This window comes from Puma concolor, chromosome D1 (genome assembly GCF_028749965.1).
Source record: "Puma concolor isolate L17-30 chromosome D1, mPumCon1.1.hap2, whole genome shotgun sequence".
NCBI lineage: Eukaryota > Metazoa > Chordata > Mammalia > Carnivora > Felidae > Puma > Puma concolor.
In genome coordinates, this window is record NC_141676.1 from 640,509 (window position 1) to 655,641 (window position 15,133).

General features: G+C 52.9%; 1 protein-coding gene across 2 annotated transcripts in view; it reads left to right on the forward strand.

The window, feature by feature from the left end:
- Nucleotides 1-357: 357 nt before the first annotated feature.
- The window catches only part of AP2A2 (adaptor related protein complex 2 subunit alpha 2), an 89,367-nt gene continuing 74,591 nt past the window's right edge, over nt 358-15,133 (forward strand). For both annotated transcript variants that reach the window (XM_086676546.1, XM_086676547.1), the window contains exon 1: nt 358-568. In XM_086676546.1, coding sequence (XP_086532672.1) covers nt 502-568 — 67 coding nt within the window. In that variant the 5' untranslated portion in view covers nt 358-501. The remainder of the gene's footprint in view (nt 569-15,133) is intronic.

Below are 15,133 nucleotides of genomic sequence, written 5' to 3' on the forward strand. Positions count from 1 at the left end.
AGACTGGGCCCTGCGGTCACCGGGTGCTGTCTCGGGGTGGGGGTGGGCCGTCCTTTCTCTGCAGGCCTCAGTGGCCCTCTTTGTTAAGAAAGGACTGTCGGGTGATGTGCAGCAGGCCCTTAGGGCTCTAGACGCAGACCAGCCCCCGACGTGGGCAGCAAGTACCCCAGAACCCGGGCCAGGTCAAAGCCGTGGGGGAGATGATCCTGTCGCGGCACGGCGCGTCGGCCCGCCTGCAGGGGGCGCCCCCGCTCCTGCCTTTACGCGCCCGCCCTCGACGTGCTCGTCCCCGCGCCGCCTGCCGCCGCGCGAGCGAGCGTGTGCGTGCCCGCAGCTGCGAGCGTGAGTGCGTGCGCGCGCGCGCGGCGGCGGCCCTGAAAGCGGCGCTCGGAGCCTGAGGCGGCTCCGGCTGAGGCGGCTCCAGAGGCGGCGGCGACCCGCTTCCCGCTCCCCGCTCGTCCTCCGGGCGCGCCAGCCCAGGCCGCTCCCCGGGGCCCGAAGATGCCGGCCGTGTCGAAGGGGGACGGGATGCGGGGCTTGGCGGTCTTCATCTCCGACATTCGCAACTGTGAGTGGCCGCGGCGCGGGACCGGCCTGTGGGGTGCGGGGGTGCGGGGCGGGGGTCCGGGTGCGGGGCGCGGGGCGGGGTCCGCGTGCGGACCCGGGGGACGGGAGTGCGGGGTGGGAGTCTGGGTGCGGACCCAGAAGGCAGCGATGGGGCGGGGGGGGGGGGCGGCGCGGGGCGGGGCGGAGGTCCGGGGTCGCAGGCCCGGAGCGCTGGGTGGGAGTCCGCGGGCGCAGGCTCGAGGTGCGGGGGTGCGGGCCAGGGGTCTGGGTGCAGGGGCAGGGGGCGCGGGGCGGGGTCCCGGGTGAGGACCTGGAGGGCGGGGGTCCGGGGGCGCCCCCCTGGGGTGGGGCGGGAGGCTGGGTGCCGACCCAGAAGGCAGGGGGCAGGGGGCGCGAGGCGGGGTGGGGGTCTGGGGACGCAGGCGGGGTTGGTCTGGGTGCAGACCCAGATGGCAGGGGGCAGGGGGCGTAGGCTGGGGGTGCGAGGGTCCCGGGTGCGGACCTAGAGGGAGGGTGAGGAGGGCGCAGCAGGCCTCTGGTAGGCGGGATCGGGGGCTCCGACTGGAGTGCGGGGGCCGCGGGTCGGGGAGCAGTGGGGGCAGGGGTGCGGGGTGCAGGGTGGTGTTCGCCGACCCCGTAGGGGGCTGTGGTATCGTCGGCCCGGTTCCGGCGAAGACCCCCCCCCCCCCCCAGCATGATGTCATGTCGAGCAATCTGCTCCGTCTTTCTAGTAATGGAGCATTTAACCCAGCGTTTTCCAAAACAGCGTGGACTTTCGCTCAGGGAGTGGGAAGAGCGAACCCTGGGAAGCGACTCTGCGCGGGCTGTGGCGGCTTACTGCGCCCTGATTAAAATGACTCATTCCCCGGGGGAATGCAGACACTGGGGCCCTAGAGGGTGGGCTGGCTGCAGGGAAACTGCTCTGGCTGCCGTCTCCGTTCCGGGACCCGCGTGCCCTCCCCGGAGCGGAAAAAATCACGCGGCAAGGTGAAACAGGCGGGGAGGCTGCTGGGTGCCCCGTGGGTCCTGCAGTGAATTTGGCTGTGGTCGGCAGAGGAGCTCTTGGCATTCAGAGGACGTCTCCTTTACTCGCTTAAAAAAAAATAAACACAAACCCGGTTTCCTGCTGGTGCGTTTTATTGTTTTCGGTACCCACCAGATAGTTGACTGATTTTTATTGCCTTGGGTTCAGTGCACATTTTGATGGTAAATGCTGTTGTGTTGAACCCCTCACCTCCTTGCACCGGGGGCCCCGGTGTCCCCAGACCGTGGAAGTCTGGATCTTCTGGCCCTCCGCTTACTCTGCGGGAAGTCGGGGTGGTATCGCACTCTCGGATTGGTGCCTTCACAAGTAGGCAGCGTGTTTGTCTGTTCCTTTGCTTTTGCTGTGACTTCAGGACGGCGGCACTCTTAATCCGGGCGCGTCTTGTAAAGCCAGGTGCATGTGCACTACTGCTGCAGGGGACCCTTGGCCGAAGGCTTAGCAGCCGTAAGTTGGGCGTGATGTCAGCCCTTCCATTTTGGTAGAAACTCGCATTGGGCAAGAAAGACCTCGGGGCTGAAACCCGTTTTCTCGGCCAGCCGTCACCCGCGTGCCAGACCTGTGACCCTGCCAGGTCTGCGCTTGGCTGCAAGGAGGCGCCTGCCGCGGACTGAGGACTCAGCCAGCGGGTGCTCGCTGCTCGTTGACTGACTGGAGACCGGACTTTGCCCTCCGCCGCGCCGTTGACACCTGGGCCCACCGTCTCTGGTGCAGAAGCGTCCGTTGGTGGCGGACAGCAGCGTCCCTGGCCTCTCTGCGACCAGATGCCTCCGTTGTGATGCCCAAGGCCACGTCCAGACGTTGCCCCGTGGGGGAGTTTTCTCTGCCGGAGGGCCGCCGGCGTGGACCAAAGAGTAAGACAGCCTCTCCCCCGAAGTCTTATATGAGGGGGAGGGGAGCCTGGTCCTTCTGGGGCCAGCTCTCCGTTTAGTGCGGCCCCCTCCTCAGAAACCCCTTCCCAGCCTCGCTGTGCCCCTGCCCTTTCTTCCGTCAGCCGTGGTGCCGTGCTCCTTCAGAGCAGTGTCGGCGATCGTGGCCCCGCACGGCGGGGACCGCGTCTGTCGCGTCACGCTCCTCCTCTGCTTGCACGGTGCCTGGCATGAGGCATGTGCCGAGGAAACAAGTAGACGGTGAGCCAGAGAGGACTTTGCTAGACGATGATCCTTGCACCGATTTTCTCTGAAGGGCCCTGCAGGCAGAGGGCCAAGATGTGCCTGGAACGGCAGGGAGCTAACGTAAACACGGGCAACACGTGCGGGCTGGTGCCTGGAGACTGACCGAGGGCTGACTCTGGCTCTGGCGGGACTGGTCTGGGGACTGGTCTGGGCTTACGCCGGTGGGGAGGGAGAGGGGTCCCTGCTTCCCCTTCTCCCCACCCACCTCTGATCTCCTGTGCTTACTGGTCTCTTGTGAGCTGTGATGGCTGCAGCCAGGCTCTGAGGAGAGAGGGCACTGAGCTGGCAGCCAGGGTCTGGACTCAGCCCGCCTCTCCCCTGTGCCGTGACCCACAGCCCGTGGCCGCTGAGTTAGGTGTCACAGCTGACAGAGGGGTTGGTTTGAGCAGGAGCACCACTGAGGTCTGTCTCAGTTCTAAAATTGCAGCTCCCTTTGCCTTTCCGAGCTAGAGTCTTAAACCCCTCCCTTTAAGACGTTCGGGAGCGAGCTCTGCATCTGTCTGCACCTTATGTAAGTTATGGGCTTCAGGCGGCTGGCTGGGAACGTCGCTTAGCACAGCCACAGCGAATACCCTCCGGGATTTGAAAAGGTGCTCTTGTCATGCTGTGTTCCTCAAGCCTGTAGCTTTTGTGGCTCAGGTAGCAAACTAATTCAGTGCCTCATAAAATTAACTGGATTCTTTTTGATGAACTTCAGCCCAGGGCCACTGAATTTGGCTAGTGTGACTTCAGGGTGTGGGAGTTAGGAGTTGTTTCTTTCTCTCTGTTTTTAAGTTGGTGTTGAAAAATTTGAGGGGCGCTTACGTGGCTCAGTCAGTTAAGCATCTGACCTCGGCTCACGTCATGATTGTGGCTCTTGAGTTTTGAGCCCCACATGGGGCTCTGTGTTGACGGCTCAGGGCCTCTCTGCCCCTCGCCCCCTCACGCTCTCTCTCAAAACATGAATAAAACATGGACAAATTCAAAGAAAAATTCTCATCCTTTTACTTAGTCCCAAATTTTAAATAAATCTTTATTTTGAAATAAAAATAGATTTGCAGGAAGTTGCAAAGAAGTGGACAGGGAGGTCCCGGCACCCTTCACCCCACCTCTTCAAAGGGGGATTTCTGACATGACAGTACAATTTCAACACCAGGAAACTGACATTGGTACATTCCACAGGGCGTAGTCACATTCTATCGGTTTTACCTACACTGGTGTGTGTGTGTGTGTGTGTGTGTGTAGGTCTTTGTGCTTTTGTCACAGGTAGCTACGTGTCACTCCCACCTTCATCAAGACACAGAGCTGTTCCATCATCACAAAGCCCCCTCGCCTTACCCCTTTAGCCAGCGTACCCACTCCCGACTGCTAGTCTGTTCTGTCTGCATAGCATCTCAGGGGCGTAATGCGAATGGAGTTGTGTAGTATGTGACCTGTTGATTGGCTTTTCTCACTCCGTACAATCCCCTTGAGGTCTGTCCCAGCTGTTGCATTGACTGATAACACATTCAAGTGATGGGTTTAAAGAAAACAAAAGCCCTGCTGAAATTGGGAAAATAATAGTTATTTGTTATTTGGTTATTTTGGAACTTTTGTTTACTTTTACACGTGTGATGTGTCATTGGACAGGCATGTCTAAGTTAATGCATGTCTTTTAAAAAGTATTTTTTAGGGGCGCCTGGGTGGCGCAGTCGGTTAAGCGTCCGACTTCAGCCGGGTCACGATCTCGCGGCCCGTGAGTTCGAGCCCCGCATCGGGCTCTGAGCTGATGGCTCGGAGCCTGGAGCCTGTTTCCGATTCTGTGTCTCCCTCTCTCTCTGCCCCTCCCCCGTTCATGCTCTGTCTCTCTCTGTCCCAAAAATAAATAAAAACGTTGGAAAAAAAAAAAATTTAAAAAAAAAAAAAAAAGTATTTTTTAATGTTTATTTTTTTTTTGAGAGAGGGAGAGAGAGAGAGAGACAGCAAGCAGGGGAGGGGCAGAGAGAGAGGGAGACACGGAATCTGAAGCAGGCTCCAAGCTCTGAGCTGCCAGCACAGAGCCCGATGTGAGCCTTGAACCCAGGAACGGTGAGATCATGACCTGAGCTAAAGTTGGCCACTGAACCAACTGAGCCACCCAGGCGCCCCAGTTAATGCATGTTTTTATGCATTACCATTGACGTGTCAACACGAGAACAGTGTTGAGAATAGGAAGCACTGCTGAAAATGTTGACAGACTCCTCATTGGCTGCAAAATAACCAAGACTGAGGAGCGCCTGGGCGGCTCAGTCGGCTGAGCGTCCGACTTTGGCTCAGATCATGACCTCATGGCTCGTGGGTGTGAGTCCCACACCGGGCTCTCTGCTGTCAGCGGGGAGCCCACTTTGGTTCCTGTCTTCCTCTCTCTCTGCCCCTCTCCAGCTCGTGCTTTCTCTGTCTCAAAAAAACAAAACAAAACAAAACAAAAACAACCAAGACTGCAATGAAAGAGAGCGATGGGTCTTTACTCTTGTGAGACCAGTCACGTTGCCAATGGGCAGGAAATTGTCATTTATTCCTCCAAGCCGGAGGTGGCGGGGGGCGGGACCCGTGCAGGTGAAGGGAGACACTTCCATCGTGCTTGCGGGCGTTTTATTTACTCCCTCCAGGCACTCACTCAAATGAAGGGGAACAAGTGGAGACGTGTAATTAGCTATTTGGCAAAAACGCATTTCCCGCGTTCTTGGTGAAAGCATGCAGTTTTGCTGCGGGTGCAGTGATAAACTGGCAGAATGAGTGTCAGTGCTCGGCTCATTGTGTTGGCCACGAAACTCTGTCCTCTCCATTTCCGTTAACTTCGTTGAAATTGGGCACCCCTTTGAATTATATTTTAACATGACTAGAGTTCAAAACATTTAGTTCATAAAATTCTGTTTGTTGTGAGTCATAAATTGGATGTGGAGAACTGAACGTGAAACGCTAAGTTCAGGTTATGCATCTGTGTAGGAAATGAAACGTAAAGGTGGTACTTGATTTTCCTGAGTAATAATAAGGAGCAGAACCAGAATTTGTCGGTCTGCTTTTTAACTTTTAAAGTCCTTGAAAAAAATTTAAGGTTCGTTTTAGTCTTGACTGGACATTTAAAAAATGATGACTTTTTGAAAAAGAATGCTCTTCTTGCGAATTTTCTTTTGCATAATATATACTCTTTAGAAACTGATTTAGGGAGCGTGTGACGGAGGGCAAAGGGAGGGACGATCCCCCGTGCTGGGCGAGGGGAGGAAGTCTTTGATCCAGGTTGAATTTGTCTGCCAAGGTTGGTGGTTATTGCTTCGAGGAAATACCTGTGCATCCCCTTGTTTCCCTTCTGGCTCCTCTGAAGCCGGGGACTCTCTCTGTTTCTCTTATGACACGTTGAAATGTCCTGGTGGTGAGTGTTTTCTCGTGCCGGATACTTAGCATTACTTCTCTCTCCTCTTAAAATGACTTTCACTCTGTTGTTTCGGCAACAGTGTGTGTCAGGATTTTGTAGTTGTGGAGTTATTGGGAAGGCTGTCTTTGTGGGGCTGAATAACATTTCCTTGGCTTCTAAAAAATAGAGTCAGATCACAGGGGAGGGTTCCAGTGCGACGTAGGAAGCGCTGTTTCACGCTAACGCAGAATGTGACTCCCTGGTGTGAGCTCCTGAGTGGGCGGGGCTCTGGGTGCCTCAGAATTTCGTGGGTCTGTTTTGCAGGTTCTTGGGCTCGAGGCCGGCTTCCCTTAGCTCAAATTTCAAAACTTATGAGACTCCCAGAACCAGAAGTCTTTTTTTGTAAGTCTTCGGTGAACTCCTTTGGCCACAACCCTGGCCTTGCAGAGCCGGGAAGCTGTGTGTGGTCTTCCTCCTGTGCGAGTGAGTGTTCACAAGCGTGTGCTTCCAGGACACGATGGCCACGTGCTCTGCTTCCTCCCAAAGTCTTTCCGGTTCTGGATCTTGGGACAGATCGGGCCTCAGGTTTGGGGCAAGGGGTGGCATCTGATCTGTTACGTGAAGTTTGTGGGGTTCGGAGAAACAGGACATGTGGTCCCTGTCCCCCTAAAGAGTTTGCAGACAAATAGGGAGGTGCGTTCTCACCAGTGCGTTCTTATTTATTTATTTATTTATTTATTTATTTATTAAAAAAAAATTTTTTTTTCAACGTTTATTTATTTTTGGGACAGAGAGAGACAGAGCATGAACGGGGGAGGGGCAGAGAGAGAGAGGGAGACACAGAATGGGAAACAGGCTCCAGGCTCTGAGCCATCAGCCCAGAGCCCGACGCGGGGCTCGAACTCACGGACCGCGAGATCGTGACCTGGCTGAAGTCGGACGCTTAACCGACTGCGCCACCCAGGCGCCCCGCGTTCATCTTTATTGAGCACCTCCTACGTTGCGGACTCCTGAATGTAGTATGCAGAGAATGAGAGGCTGTCATGTGGACAAGATGAGTCCTTGCCCGAAAGCAAGGTGGAGAGGTCCTAGGGGACAGAGGGCACCTGGTGCTCAGACACCTAAGAAAGGTAGGTCTGCGTCAGCCTTTGGAATGTTTCATGTTTGCCTGTGGCCTTGTCGAGCATTCTTTTTTTTTTTTTGCTTAAAGTGTGTCAGTCCACTCCCTGCCTGGACTCGGTGTGTGAAATGAATGTAAGACAGATACGTAGGACAGGCACCTTCCTGTCTTGCCCTTTCATTGTGATCACAGAGGTTTGATATGGAAACCAGAAGTGCGGGAGTTAGAAAGTTGATGGTTTTCGTCAGCTTCCAGTGCACTGTGAAGTAGATCAAATAAGTCTGCCCTCAGCTTAACAAAATGAGTGGTACACTTAAGAAAATAGAAATGAACAGTTTTCACCGGGCTGTGTAATGTCTGAGGTTGGGATGATAAGACTGTATTTACTGATTCTCCTCTTGGCCTTTTTCACGATAACTGACTTTGGGATGACGTTGCCATGGTTGAAATATCATGGAAAGTTGCATGTGCCATTTGATTATGAGAACTTCAGGGTGGGTAGTTCAAGTGGGAGTCGCCACCGGGAGCTGGGGGCTGAGGCCGAGCGATAAGACCAGCCCTGGCGCTCTGTGGGAGAGAGGGCCCTGCACGCCACGCCATGTCTGGAATCAGAAGCGTGCAGGGAGGAGGAGGTGGCCTGTTTTAAAACAGTGCCCTGGCGACTGAGCTGGGGACGGCCAGATGCACAGATGCACAGTGCCAGAGAGGGAGAGGCGAGTCCGAGCCTTGCCCAAAATGTCGCGGTTGCCCGGAAGATGCAGTTTAAACTTGTGGCGACACTCTTGTCCCTGCCTGCCTTCTCACATCACTTCCTGCCACCCTCCATTCTTTTTCCTTCAGTGTTACTGCCAAAGAGGATTAGGACTGGGGCCCACAGTCACCCTATAGGGAAAGTGTGGGAAGTGGAGTCAGAAAGACTTCGGTGGGAGTTGAGAGCCACCAGTGGGAAGGTGAGAGGCACACAGGGTGTGGGGATGGGGCCTGTGGTCTGGCCCTTGGAGTTTGTTGTCTGTGTTAGTGGGGGTGCAGCAGAAGGGCAGTGACGTGCCCACAGCTGCTCTGGGCCCCACAAGGACAGGAAGGTCTTTGCCGTGAGGCGGAGACCCACTTCCCTTGCTAGGTTCTGGCCCCACACGGCTCCCTCAGCTGCCTCAGGAAACGGGGAGTTGAGTGATGCTGGATGTGTTCATTTAGGATAAGACGTTGCTGACCAGCGGTTTGGGTCAGATCCTGATACTGTACCCTTTGATTCCTCACCTTTGCAAATTGTGGCCTAGTAGAGTCTGGAGTCTTTGTTTTCACCCCCAGTTTAAACCCAGTGAGAGCTGCGGTGGTTTTGTGTATCCTCGTACTCAAGATGTTTCCCATTTACCTTCTCACCTACCCCAGGACCTGGTGTCTGTTTTACAGTGTTGCTTAAAAGTGTGGAGACCAGCATCCAAGTAGGGTTGCCTGGTTTTTGTTTTGGGTGGTAAGGTGTTTTTCTTGCCTTTAAAATCCCTTCTGGTGGCAACTCAAGAGCGCAATGAGGATTAGTTATTTAGTGTACCTAAAGCCCTTGGAGCTAAGCCTTAGAATGTCAGTGCTGCACTGGGATTTGTGTTTTGCCTTTTCTTTTTTAAAAAATTTTTATTCATTTGTTTTGGGAGAAGAAAGAGCACATGTGAGTGTGCACACGTGAGAGTGGAAGAGGGACAGAGAGAGACAGGGAGAGAAAGAATCCCAAGCAGGCTCCGCAGCGTCAGTGTGGAGCCTGATGTAAGGTTCCATCTCACAAACTGTGGTGTCCTGACCTGAGCCAAGATCAAGAATCGGATGCTCAACTGGGGTGCCTGGGGGGCTCAGTCGGTTGAGCGTCCGACTTCAGCTCAGGTCACGATCTCACCGTTTGCGGGTTCGAGCCCCGTGTCGGCCTCTGTGCCGACAGCTCGGAGCCTGGAGCCTGCTTCGGATTCTGTGTCTCCCTCTCTCCTTGCCCCTCCCACACTCACGCTCTGTCTCTCTCTGCCTCAAAAATAAATAAAAACATTAAAAAAAAAAAAAAAAAAAAGAATCGGATGCTCAACCAACCAAGCCATCCAGGTGCTCCCGTTATGCTTCCTTGTTTTTTCTTTCTTTCTTTCTTTCTTTCTTTCTTTCTTTCTTTCTTTCTTTCTTTCTTTCTTCAATGTTTATTATTATTATTTTTTTTTTTGAGAGAGAGAGAGAGAGAGACAGACAGAGAATGAGCAGGGGAGGGGCAGAGGGAGAGGGAGACACAGAATCCGAAGCAGGCTCCAGGTCTGAGCTGTCAGCACAGAGCCTGATGTGGGGCTCGAACCCATGAACTGCGAGATCATGACCTGAGCCGAAGTTGGACGCTTAACCGACTGAGCCACCCAGGCGCCCTATAGCCTTTTTTTCCTTTATGTCAGGCACAGCACGACCAAATCAGAACCTGATTTTGAACCTCGCACCCATGAGAGTCAGAGCCTTCTGTGGTTGAGTTCATAATGAATCCTGCTGGGGGTGTGCCTCCATCTACAAGTAGTTTTCAGTAGGTCTTCCTTCTGTAGGACACGCTCCTCACAAACTCAGTTACGTTTAGTTAGCTTGTAGCTTCTGCTCAATTATCCTTTTTAAACTTTGTTGCCACTTTCTTTTTTTTTAAGCTTAAAAATACTTATTTTTGGGAGAACGCAAGTGGGGGCGGGGCAGAGAGAGGGGGACAGGGGACCCGAAACGGTCTCTGTGCTGACAGGCTGACAGCAGACAGCCCGATGTGGGGCTTGAATTCACAAACTGCGAGATCATACCTGAGCCAAAGTTGGACACTCAACTGACTGAGCCTCCCAGGTGCCCCTTTGTTGCCTTATTCTTTCGCCACAATTTGAGCCGTCCTTGGGTAACATAGTACATACAGCTTTCCCAAGTGTTGAGAATGGAGGAAGAGGGAGGTGGGAAGGTGATGGTCTGAGGGTCCGTTTGTACCGAGTTGTTCAGTTCCTGAGGCTTGGCCTTTTTGAGATTGTCATCCACAGGATGGAGATGTGGGCCCCTCGCATGGATGCTGGTCGCAGAGGGACAGGAGATGCTCCTCTGCTGGGGGCTGATGTCTGGTGTATATTCTCTAATGTAGCATTTGCTGTAGGTCTAATTTAAATCTGTTTAATATTAAGTAGCGAAGAAAACGTATTTCTTTGTATAATGTTCTTGTTTTGCTATACTTTTGGTGCAGCGCCAAGAGTGAAGTGTATTTTGTAGTTGTATATTTCAAAATTTGTTTATTTTTCTGGATTCTGTTTTCTGGTAGAATCGTACCATTTATTCATTCAATAAATCTATTTTTTTAAGTTTATTTATTTATTTTGAGAGATGGAGAATGAGCATGAGTTGGGGAGGCGCAAAGAGAAGGAGAAAGAGAATCGCAAGCAGGCTGTGTGCTGATGTGGGGCTCGATCCCACAAACTGTGAGTTCATGACCTGCCCCCAAGCCAGGAGTTAGACGCTTAAGTGACTAAGGGCAACCGGGCGGCCCCAAGAAATCTGTTGAGTGCCTGCTATGTGCCAGGCACTGTTCTACTCTAGGTACCAGGGATTCGGTGGTTAACCAAATGGACAAAATCCGTGTACTTTCAGAACTTAAATTCTTGTGAGACTAGACGGACAAAATAAATGAGAAAAACAGGTATCTGTAAATCTCCATTCATCTTTTTGTTGCTCTGTCGTGGAGAAAAATACAGTAGGGAAGAGGGACAGAGAGTGTGGATGGTTCTCAGCTTCAAAGCCTGTGGTCAGGCCAGGTCAGGTCAGCTAGCCTGGAGAAGGTGTATTCTAAGGAAGATTGGAGGAGATGCGGAAGTGAGTTCTGCAGGTGGAGGTGCAGAGGCCCTCGGTGAGCATGGGCTGCGGGAACGGAGGGCGGAGCATGTCAGGCCTTGTAGGAATCCTGGGAAGTTTTCAGCACACACGATCTCACCCAAATTACTTTTGCTTTTAATGAGATCATTTGCTTCTGTATAGAGAGTGAGCAGCGGGGACAAGGGTTGAGGTGGGAGGCAGTTTGGGTGGCTGTTGTATTAACCGTGGAAGGTGAGGCTGGGTTGAACCAGACGGAGACCACAAGGTAGATCTTCCGTCCCCCGATGTTAAAGGTGCGGCTGTGTCTCAGGCTTGCCCTGTTTCCAGAGGTACGTCTGCCACCGTGTTTACCACTGTTCGCCTGTGTGCGATGTGGCTTTTTCCTCTGGCTGCTTCTCATGTATATTCCCTGGTTTTAGTCAGTTTTATTTGTTATGTGCCTTGTCATTTGTTTCATGTTTCTTGTGCTTGGGGTTCGAGCTTCTGAGATCAGTGGGTTTCTAGTTTTCACCAAATTTGAAAAAATTTGGCCATTATTCTTCAAATACTTTTTCTGTCCCCGTCCTGCCTTTGAGGACTCTGTTACACACAAGTCAGGCCACTGGAGGTTGCCCCACAGCTCAGTGATGCTCTCTCAGATCGTGTTTTTCGGTCTGCTTTTCTCTCTTTGTTTCACTTGGGCTCATTTCTGGGCTGTGTCTTCAGGTGCACTAATCTGTGGTGTCCGATCTTCTATTAATCTCGTCCAGCATATTTTCCCTCTCAGACATCGTAGGTCTCGTGTCTTGAACTTCACTTCGGGTCTTTCATGTGTCGTCTGTACCGATTCACATGCTTGTGATACCGTCCCCCTCCGTGAGCATATGGAGTATAGTTATGATTACTTCTAATGTTACTGTCCCCTGATTTTATGTTCTGTCATTTCTTGTTTTTTTTTTTTTTCCTTAATCATCTGTCATTTCTGGGTCTGTTTTTATTGATAGATCTCCCCCCACCCCCATTATGGGTTGTATTTTTCTGTTTCTTTGCATGCCTGTAATTAAAAAAAAAATTTTTTTTAACGTTTGTTAATTTTTGAGACAGAGCATGAGCGGGGGAGGGGCAGAGAGAGAGAGGGAGACTCAGAATCTGAAGCAGGGCCAGGCTCCGAGCTGTCAGCACAGAGCCTGACATGGAGCACGAACCCTGAGATCACATCCTGAGCCAAAGTCAACACTTAACTGAGCAACTTAGGCACCCCTGCATTCCTGTAATTTTTTATTGGATGTCAGACATCATGAATTTCACCTTGCCCTGAATACTATTGTATTTCTTTAAATATCCTTGAGCTTTTTCCTGGGCTGAAGCTCAGCAACTTGGACACTGTTTGGTCTTAAAGGAGGGGCCGGAGCAGCCTTTGGTCTGGGGCTGATTTCACCCCCCTCTTGAGGTGGGTTCCTTCTCATTTTTTTTTTAACGTTTTTATTTATTTTTGAGACAGAGAGAGACAGAGCATGAACGGGGAGGGGCAGAGAGAGAGGGAGACACAGAATTGGAAGCAGGCTCCAGGCTCTGAGCCATCAGCCCAGAGCCTGACGTGGGGCTCGAACTCACAGACCGTGAGATCGTGACCTGAGCTGAAGTCAGACGCTTAACTGACTGAGCCACCCAGGCGCCCCGAGGTGGGTTCCTTCTCAGAACTCTGCTTGATGCCCTGGGTTTTATGAGGTCCCCCCCCCCCCCCCCCGCCGGCTTACTGGCCCTGTGCCGGCATCCATGGCTTACCCTCCAGCTGCTTTCCAGCGGCTCTTTCCACAGCCACGGGAGCTGGTGGTCGTGCCTGGGCAGATGAGTGATGAGGCGGAGATTTGAGGACCCCTCTGTGGCTCTGCTCTGCACATTCTGGCCCCCTTTGTCTGTCTCCTCACTTTAGGGAGACTGCCCCTCTCATCTTGTTTGTTTTCTGTCTCTCGGAGGTCATGGTCTGCCAGAACCTCTTGTCCAGTTTCTGGAGACTGTTGTTTCGTGTATTTTCATCTATTTAGTTGTCTGAGGTGGGAAGGTAAATCATGTCCCTGTTTATCACCATTAGCGTTGGGGAGAGACACTGAGTACGCAGTTGGATATCCAAGACTGGAATGCAGAGAAGAGGTCTGGGCAAGAGGTAAACGTATGGGGGCAGAACTTCTAGGTGTTGTTTAGAGCCATGAGACAGGGAGCTAGTTCACCGAGGAGGCGAGTGGAAATGATCGAAACCTAGCTCTCGCTCCTACAGCTCTTCTGTGTGCCTGGCATGCTTCCAAGCACGTTACCTGTGTTTACACACCTGACGTTCATGATGATACTTGAACAGTAGGTGCTGTGATCCTCCTGTTTTGTAGATGAGGAGGAAAAGTGGGGCCCTGAGCCCAGGGCCACGTGACTGCCTAGAAAGTGGTAGAACAGGAATTCAGACTCCGGCTGCCTGGTTCCAAGTCTCCTCTCTGAGCCACGGTGCTGGACCAGCCCTCTAGGAAGGTGGCCAGAGCTCCAGGCTCGCAGACCCTAAGCAGTTAGGGGGAGACATGTCTAGGTGGGAGGAGCACAGGCCAGTAAGGAGGGAGCACGGTAGTAGGTCACTTGAGTGGGGTGAGCAGAGGTGAATCCGATGGGGTAGTTTAAGGGAGAAAAATTGGAAAATGTGAGTCTCAACCCTTTTGCGGAGTTTGGCTGTAAAGAGGAGAGAGGTGAGATGGTGACTGGGGAGTGTAGAGGGTGTGTTAGCTTTCTATTGTTGCTGTGACAAAGGAACACAAATTTAGCGGCCGAGACCAGAACTCCTGTATTATCTCATGTTCTGTAGATCAGAAGCCGTGCACAGCCTGGCTCGGCGGGGTCCTCTGCCTAGAATCTCACGAGGTGGAGATGAAGGTGTCCTCAGAGCCGCAGTCCCTTCTGGAGACTCTGGAGGTGAGGCTGCTTCCAATCAGTCCTTGCAGTGTGGGGGCCGCGGCCCCCTTTTCTTGCTGGCTTGCCTCCTACAGCCTGCTCACGGTCCTTCTCCTGCTTCCCGTGAGGCCCGCCGGCGAATCCCTCTCGAGATAGGATCTTTCTGACTTGGTCAGCCTGTCTCCTGCCTCCAGAGTCTCTCCTTTTAAGGGCTTATGTGATTATATTGGGCCCATCTGCCTGATCCAGGATAATTCCCCTATCTTCATTACATCTGCAGAGTTCTTTTTGCTATGGAAGGTATCTTACAAGGTCCAGGTATTAGAGTGTGGGCATCTTTGGGGGAGTATTCTGCTTATCACAGTGGGATAAAGAAAAAGGAAGCTTTTTTTTTTTTTTTAAGTTTAATTGATTTGTTCATCAAATTTACAGAGCTGCGTGGTGGACAAAACAGACAAGAATACCTTCGTGTGGCTTACGTTCTAGTGAAGTAGACATAAGATGATCCGTAGTGCGTTATATAGGGTCTTAAGGGGAAACAAGGCAGGAAAAGGGGATTGCAATCTAGCTTGTGCAGCTGGGGGTCAGGCATGCCCTGCAATGCTGGTGGACAGTGTGGCTGCAGTATGAGTTGCAGACAGACCCTGGGGTTCCGGAGTCAGGCGCAGGGGGCAGGGCAGGTGATGGGGGTCTCGTAGGCTGTTCTGAGAAGTCTGGTTTTCCTCCTGAGTGACAGGTGTAGCCGGTGGAGGGTGAGCAGAGAAGGGAGGCACCTTGGAAGGAATTCCTGCGATGCTGGGAATAGGGGTGGGGGGGGGAGCAGACTGTGAGCCGGATGAAGAAGGCGAGGACTCCTGGCTGGTGGGGGAGGCAGAGCATGTCTGTAGGCCGCCAGAAAGAGAAAGAAGGGCTAGGGAGAAGGTGGAGGGGTGAAGAAAAGTGGAGATGCAGGGGGAGGTGGTGCCAAGGGTAGCCTGAGCGCTTAAGGGCTGCCGGTGAGGGGAGGGAGGAGGCATGGGGTGGAGGTGAAGGCGTTGAGGAGAGATGGTAGGGCCTCCCTCGGCTCCACATGTGAGGCCAGCCCAGCGATCCATCGATCGATTGCGGGTGTAGTTTTACCAGGACACTCAGCA